Source organism: Theobroma cacao, chromosome 4, assembly GCF_000208745.1.
Source record: "Theobroma cacao cultivar B97-61/B2 chromosome 4, Criollo_cocoa_genome_V2, whole genome shotgun sequence".
Lineage (NCBI taxonomy): Eukaryota > Viridiplantae > Streptophyta > Magnoliopsida > Malvales > Malvaceae > Theobroma > Theobroma cacao.
This window is the reverse complement of record NC_030853.1, coordinates 2,087,017-2,094,847: the sequence shown is the minus strand read 5'-3', so window position 1 is coordinate 2,094,847 and position 7,831 is coordinate 2,087,017. Positions and strand designations below refer to the sequence as shown.

At 32.8% G+C, this 7,831-nt stretch overlaps 1 protein-coding gene across 2 annotated transcripts; it reads right to left on the bottom strand.

Annotated features, from left to right (window-relative positions):
- LOC18600983 (UPF0481 protein At3g47200) lies at positions 4,778–7,435 on the bottom strand. Of its 2 annotated transcripts, none has more exons than XM_018118929.1 (3): positions 7,380–7,435; positions 6,677–6,771; positions 4,778–6,214 (listed from the first exon to the last, which is right to left on the bottom strand). In XM_018118929.1, exon 3 carries the CDS (start codon positions 6,182–6,184, stop codon positions 4,910–4,912), a length of 1,275 nt encoding a protein of 424 aa, XP_017974418.1. In that variant the 5' UTR covers positions 6,185–6,214; positions 6,677–6,771; positions 7,380–7,435; the 3' UTR covers positions 4,778–4,909. The 2 variants fall into 2 exon arrangements, with proteins under 2 accessions (XP_017974418.1, XP_007031831.2); XM_007031769.2 differs by lacking the exon at positions 7,380–7,435 and adding an exon at positions 6,903–6,967.

Here is a 7,831-nt window from a genome sequence, read left to right as displayed (position 1 = left end):
TTAACTCTCATACTTGGTTTTCAGTCATGGATTTCATTTCAACTTCCATACTAGTAAGCCACTTGTCTGATGATGGTGAGTTTAAAGCTTCCACATAGGAGTATGGTTCATCATGATCCATAGGAATATCTAAGAAAGATTGACCTTTTATCTTGAATCATTTACAAGATATTTGCCCACGTTCACTTCTTCACAACTATGAATCTTGGTGGAGCTCAGGTGGTGTACTCCCACTGACCTCAATAGTCTATTGGATAGAATGTGTTTCCACATTCATTTCCTCATGTTAGGATACCATTTCTTGAGGCTCCTTAATCTCATAAAGCACAAGGCTTTCTTTAACCTTATCTATGCTTGGAAGGTCATCTTTTAAAAAATCAACATCACAAGATTTCATCTCAGTGGGTTCTCCACTAGGGTCTTCCCTATACATAATGTAGCCTTTAGAATGTTTTGAGTATTTAATAAATACACACTTATTAGCTTTAGGGCCAAGTTTCCCATACTTATGAGATGAGTGATGTACATACCCTACTGATCCCCAAGGACGTAAGCCTTCTAAATTAGGTTTACTTTCATTCCATAACTCATATAGAATTGTGGGAACATATTTTGAAAACACACGATTAAGGATGTATGTTGCGGTCAAAAGGGCATCCCTTCAAAAACTTATTGGAAGGTTGGCTTGTGCCATCATTGATCTAACCATGTCTACCAAGGTATGATTTTTTTTCCTTGTAACACCGTTTTGTTACAAAGTTCTAGATATCGTTAATTGTTGATGGATTCCCTTTTCCTCACATAATTCTTTAAACTGATTAGATAGGAATTCATGACGTCTATCAGTGCGAAAAACCTTAAACCTTAAGTTTCCTTTTTTTCTAATTCTCAACATCTGCCATAAAGCGTTTGAAACAATTCAAAGGTTTAGAATGGTGAGACAACAGAAATATGAATCCATATCGTGAGTAATCATCTATGAATGTAATGAAATAGGATGCATTGTTGTGTGCCTTTACATTCATAGGCCCACAAATGTCTGAATGGACAAGTTCTAGAAGATGGGTGGCCCTTTTTACCTTCCCAAAAGGGTTTCTACTAGACTTACCAACAAGATATGGCTCACATTTAGGAAGTTTAACTTTGATGAGTGAGCCCAATAACCTTTCTCTAGCCAATCTGGACATTCTATTTTGCCCAATATGTCTTGATCTAGCATGCCATTTCATAGAATCATTTATAACATCAAAAGAAGAATTTGAAACAAAAGCAACATCATTATTAGAATCCAAATCTAACATAATCAAACTGTTTTTAAAATAATCATGACCAAAAACGTGTTTTCAAAAAAAAAAAAAAGACAACTTATAATTCTCGAAAGCAAAATTAAATCCTAAAATCATCAATGTTAAAACTGAAAGTAGATTACATCGTACGAGCGGAGTATGAAGCACATCATGTAGGAGCCATTTTTACCCATTGTCACTGTGAGTTGGTAAGTTTCTACTCCTAGGAGCTCTTCCTGTTCTCCATTCCTCATCATGATAAAAGTGTTTACTCGTTAGTAAACGATGGTAATCTACATATCTTGCATGGTTGCAGGTTATGTGCTTGGTTGCTTTTGTATCTATAATCTAACCAAGGAGAGAATGAGTTATAAACACATGAGAACATATAAAAATTCTAAAGTAGTTTAGAGGACAAACCTTCGTAGGCTTAGTGCACTCCTGAGCAAAATATATCCCTTCTTACCATAGTTAAAGCATTTCAACTTAGACTTATCCTTCTTCCTACCACTCTTGCCTCTTTGGCGCTTGCTGACTCCATCACTTTTGGGTCTTAGATTTCCAATCTTTCCATTATTTTGTTGTCTTTTTCATTAGGGAACATATCTTTTGCGATTTCCAACTTAAGCTATCAAGGCAGTGTTGTGGATAACTTCTCTATGCTCAGCCTTAAGCTCTAGATGGCGAGAAATGTTATCAAAAGTCTTTATCCCTTAATTGTGTGTAAATACAAGTTTAACATGATCCCATGAGGACTCAGGGAGTGACCTGATGACAACTAAGATCTACTGCACATCTGTGAGATCATAACCAATTGCTTTCATCTCTTTTATCATGGTTGACACAGTCCTTAAGTGTTCAGCCATACTGTGCTTGGAGTCCATCACATATTGATTAAACCTAAGTGTCAAAGGCACAAAACCTCGTAGTTATGGTTTTACCATATTTGAATTTCAGTTGTTCCCACAACTGCTTAGTAGTTGGGAAGTTCTTGAACTCCCTAATGAGACCATCGTGCATGCAACTTAACATGTCAAAGAGCACACTACTGTATCTCTTATACCACGTGTCATAGGCCTCTTGGTCACGGTGATGTTGGGTAGTGTTTTCAGCGTCAGGTGGGTTCATCTCTTTGGTAAAATGATTGAGCAATTCTTACTCATTGGGAAGATATTGAACCTTTTTATGCTAGATATCATAGTTTTTGCCATCAAGTTTGGCACCTTTGGTCAAATCAGTAATAATTCATTTTAAAGCCATATCATTATATCATTGCATAAGATTTAATTAGGTACATATATAATTTTCTAATCAATTAAGATTAGACATATTTAATTTTTACTTATATTACTAGTTCGAAAATTTTGCATGCATGCTAGTAATCATCACCAATAGTATAAGCATCAATTAAAATGTTTAATCTAATTTAACTTTAGATTATGGGAATAACTCCTACTTACCACATAATATAGTGAGTTTTACTAAAGAACCTTATTGATTTTATAGGTGCCCATATCCAAAATAATATTATGAGTAAAGTAACTGCAAAATTACATCCCTTTACATGGCCTCAATAATTAATACAAACCTAAAATAAATTACATCATAAGGAATCTACTGCATCAATCTACACAAAAATGGGGATGTTGTGCTTGCTTATACATATTTATTATTTTGGATGATCAAAAACTTCCATATAAATATTATACACACCAAAGTGGCATTAAGTAGATCATATTTTCATATGCTCCCAGGAAAGACTATAATAGTCTTCTTGACAAAGCACCCTTGTTTTTGTAGTAATTTTCAGGAAAGGTTGGAGAGTCACAAATGGTCACTCTTAAAACCCAGTCTCCTTTGACAAAACTACTGAGACATATAATCACTATACTGTCTATTTGCATACAATTTTACTTAACAAATAAACAAAATAATTACGTAACACATTTTATAAATTTTAACTAACAAATAAGTAAAATCATATAAAATATACTTATATGGTATATAAAATTTTACAACATATGTAAAATAGCAGAGGAAAAAAAAACATATGTAAAATAATAGAGTAAAAAAAATTTGCTATGTTCACTCAAACCATATATGTTTTAGAAAAAAATAATGTCTAATATACAACATATAAGCAAAAAAAAAAAAAAGTGGTTAATTAACATATTAATTAACTAAATTTATAACGTATGTGAATTTAATAAAATATTAGCATGCCAAAAACATAAATAATATTCTGCATTTTTGTCAAATTGTAATTACCAAAAAATATTTTAAGGGGTCATTTTGTAAAAATAAAAACTTTTGGGGTAAGAATGTAATTTTGAAAAGTATATCCATTGGCTTCATGTGGCTACCACATCAAGCCCTTTATGGCTGTGTTCGGGCTTTGGTCTTTATTGGTTGCCGCACTCTCATATTAAGAATGTTTTCTTGGTGTAGTGGTTAAAAAATATTTTTTTTAAGTCGTAATGATTTTGTTAGTATAGGTTCGAATCCTGCTAGTTGCACTTTCTTTACCTTTTTTTTTTTTCTGTTTTGCTGCCATCCATAAGGCTCCACGTGACCTTAGACCAATGCATCTATTTGTACTGGATTAAAGCCTACTCCTTCCTCATATTAGTTTCAACAAAAATAAATTTGCAATATTATTTTTGATGATATATAATACATCATGAGAAAGCTAATAAAAAATAGAACATATCTATTACAGATTTATACATAAAAAGTCATATACTGGTAATTTAAGTTAAATAAGATCATGATCAAAATATGCTTTCAAAATATACACAAATTAAAGGGATAAAAGTAAGCCAAAACTTACTCTAATACCATTGTTGGGAGGTGGGTCTACTTTTTTATATACATATTCCACTCTCTTTCTGATTGAAGAAGCTTGCCTTACAAATCCTTCTTCGTGCATACAATGATCTCTTCACTCTTATTATTATGAAGCGGCTACTAGAGTCCTGCACAATGAATTACATTTTTCAAAACCTTTTGGCTATTGATGGTACCTCAAGAACGAAGAGAAAGAAAGAAAAGAAAAGAGGTTTTGATTTTTTTAACTTATGGAACAACTCACGTTCACTCTTTCTTGTGTGAAAAATTAGTATATTTGTTTACTATTTATAAACGTGTTAGGAATATAGAGATCGGATATTACTTTTAAATTTAAATAAATTAAATTTAAATGTAATTAGTTTTTATTTAAATTTAAACAAATTAAATTTAAATATAATGAATAGATAATTCTTATTTAAATTTTAAAAAATTAAATTTAAATTTATATCCTATCTCAAAATTTTTTTAATTATTTAATTAAGAAATATCAGAATAATATCTAATATTAATTAATTAAATATTTATTAATTATCCACAAATAATTAATAAAGTTACGTGCCATGTGAACTCACCACATTTAAATGCAACAATTGCATATAAATTATGAATACTTAATAAAATTTTATTTGATTGAGAAAAAAACCTTGAAATAGAAATAGTTTTACACAGCAAACATAGAAATCGCTTATCAAAATTAAAGATGGAGCGCACTCGTTCTATTATGTTTTGGATCAACCACACACAGGAAATGGCCTAGAGAGACAATATCAATCCTATTTCAAGGTTTGCCAGAAGGTAAGCACAAACATGATGATGGCATAAATTTGAGCAGCCAGAGCCCATGGCCTGGTGAAGTAGTTGTGCACATAAGCAGCACGCCATTTGGGCCACCGTTGTTGGCAATACTGATTTAGCTCATCGCAGAGTTTACAATAATAGAACTCTTTCACGTAAGTGTCATTGTAAAGCTTGTTAAAACAATGTGCTGCATCCTCAGGGCTCAACCAGTTATCGAGAATTTCCTTCTTGCATAACGTTTCCAAGTCATTGGTGGTGTCGATGAGATTGTCCATGATCTTGGCGTAGGAAGTGAAAATGGGTCTACAATTCGGTAAACATTGCTCGTAGCTGATGAGGTTTCGAAAGATGGTTTCCGTCGTCTCTTGAATGAGCAAAGACGGGATTTCAAAAACACCATGCCTAAACTTTATATCCAAAATGCTACCAGCTGTGACTCTTACAAACTTTACCCCGGCTTCTTTAAGTCTAGTGGCAGAAGGGATTGGCTGCCACCCCAAGTCTTGTTGATTTAACCGTCGTTCCCTTTCGTAGTGTTTTACTTCTTCAGATGGCAAAACCAAAAATAACCTTAGCAGATCAAGGATATGCTTGACCTTTTGATTCACAAAGAGGTCAGTGCGTAAAGGACTATGATATGAGAACATGCTGCCCAAAAAATGAAGGGCAAGTTCAACCAGGGGCTTGGTTTCCGAAGGGGTCTTGGTTTTGTTGAACAAAAGCTCCAGTACAAACCAAGGTATCTGGTTTTCTAGCAAAATCAAGTCATGATGAAGAAATTGGAGCATGCAAGACATTGAAAAAATTGGGTCATCATCCTCTCTAGGCACCACATCAGCATCCTTGCGAAGTAGCTCAATGATGAAGCAACCATCAAGCACCAACATTTGTACAAAATTTTCTGCCACAAACTGATCAATCTTCCCTGCATAACAGTCTCGAGCCTTTCCCTCAACCTCCTGAATGGAACCAAGGCATTCCCTTAACTTTGTCTTTCGATCATCTGATCTGGAGAGGACGCCTCGTAAATACTTCAGTTTGATTGTCTCTGTGACTTTCAAGTCTGCTTTATCATGGTGAAAAGGCCCAAAGGAAAAACAATTGGGGATATATGCTTCTGGTTTGTGCCTAGCGAGTATGCTTGGTGTTCTAAAGATACAACTGTCAGGTGATAAAGTAAGTAGTTTCTCCATGGAAGATGCCAATGATTCAACATCAATCACAGTGTCATCTCTCCCACCCTGTGCCATATTTATGATCTATGTAGCTGCAGTATATTCCTCCGGGATACAAAGGGGAAAAGAAGGGAAAAAGACTCGAGTCAGAGCTTATATCAGTAAGAAAACAATTGAGGATATGAAAATAAGATGTAAAGCAACAATGTAAAAGCTTAGTTATATTGATAGGCTATACCCCTCATAGATATTACTCTTTTTTCCCTACCTTAAATCAAAACCTGTACAACTTCTTCCTTTGAACAAATTAAAGTTAGTAGTTCTTAGGCAAATTGGACCTAAAAAATTTGCAGAGAAAACCCCCAAAATATCTTGTTTCAGCTTTTCTCCCTAGTCATTTTAGTTTTTGTTGAAGTCAATGATGACAAAGGAGAAGGGACATTTGGGAGTTTAAACTTTAATTTAGTTCAAAGGAGAAAGTGAAGTTTCAAGTCTCATTCAAAGAAAACGGCAGTAGGCATGAGTATAAATAAGTAAATAAATAAAGAAGACGTGGTATCTGCCTACCAACTTCAAATGCAAATACCCTCAGAAGTCCCTTGCTTTCAATCAGTCTCAAGTAATTTGTTGATTATCTTCCAGTGCTAATCTCCCCTTAAAACCTGCAAATTAAGAAGAATTAAGAAAATTGATGTTAAATTTTTTCATAATAGAGTCTATGGAAAACTCATGGAATTTTGCTGTAAGAAACATAGTAAAAAGAAGTAGATAATTGGAAATCGTATGATCTTACATCTTCTTTATCAGAGCTTACTTAGTCTAAATATTTCCTGGGAGAGTTGAATGATCAGAATTATATGTTAAATGGATGCAAGTAGTTCTGTTTTCTTTCTTTCATTTTTTATTTCAGATTTAAAGTCGTTCTTTGTTTACTCTCAAAAAATAAATAGCATGCATGCATGATACATAAATATATTTAACCATACATATGGCCATGCATGCACCTTTAGAAAATGATATATCTTTCTTTGAGTAGGGGAAAAAAAAAAGAAACACTGAAATGGCCAAGGCCAATGCCTTAATAATTAAAGTTTATACATTCAATTTGACCATTGAGGACTGAAGATGCATGTGGAAGTGAAATTATAAGTAGTATAGGAGTGAAATTATCCACATTCTTCATCATCAATGATGCAAGTCTTTTAGAATAAAGAGAAGGAATTCAAAAAAGAAAAGAAAAAAGAAAAAAGCATAAGAGAGATTCTCTAACCTTTAGGGAATTGAATTCTTTGCTTGAAGGTGTTAAAAGGTGAATTAATAAATTTTTTTTGGAAAAAGTGTCTAAATTATTTAAAATTTTTTTAAATAAATCTTTATTTTTTATTACATTTAATTAATTTTTTATTTGAAGTCAAATAAGCCTTTATTACTAATAATTGCTAATTGTCAATAATCAAAATATCATTTATGCCACGTTGACATAATGTTGATGTGGCATTGACATAGAAGGTGAAAATATCGTATGATCAAATCATCATATCACATTAACATAACATATCATCGATTATAACATGTCAGTATATTACATCACTGTCACGTGGTATAGAATGACAAGTTGTCTTTTAACTAATAACAGTTTGTCAACCATGAGTTATAAAGACTTATTTGTTTCAAAATAAAAATATAACAACTTGATTAAAAGTAATAAAAGACTAATGACTT

Coding starts and splice junctions, on each gene's coding strand:
- LOC18600983 (XM_018118929.1), bottom strand. CDS start 6,184: ATGGCACAGGGTGGGAGAGATGACACTGTGATTGATGTTGAATCATTG.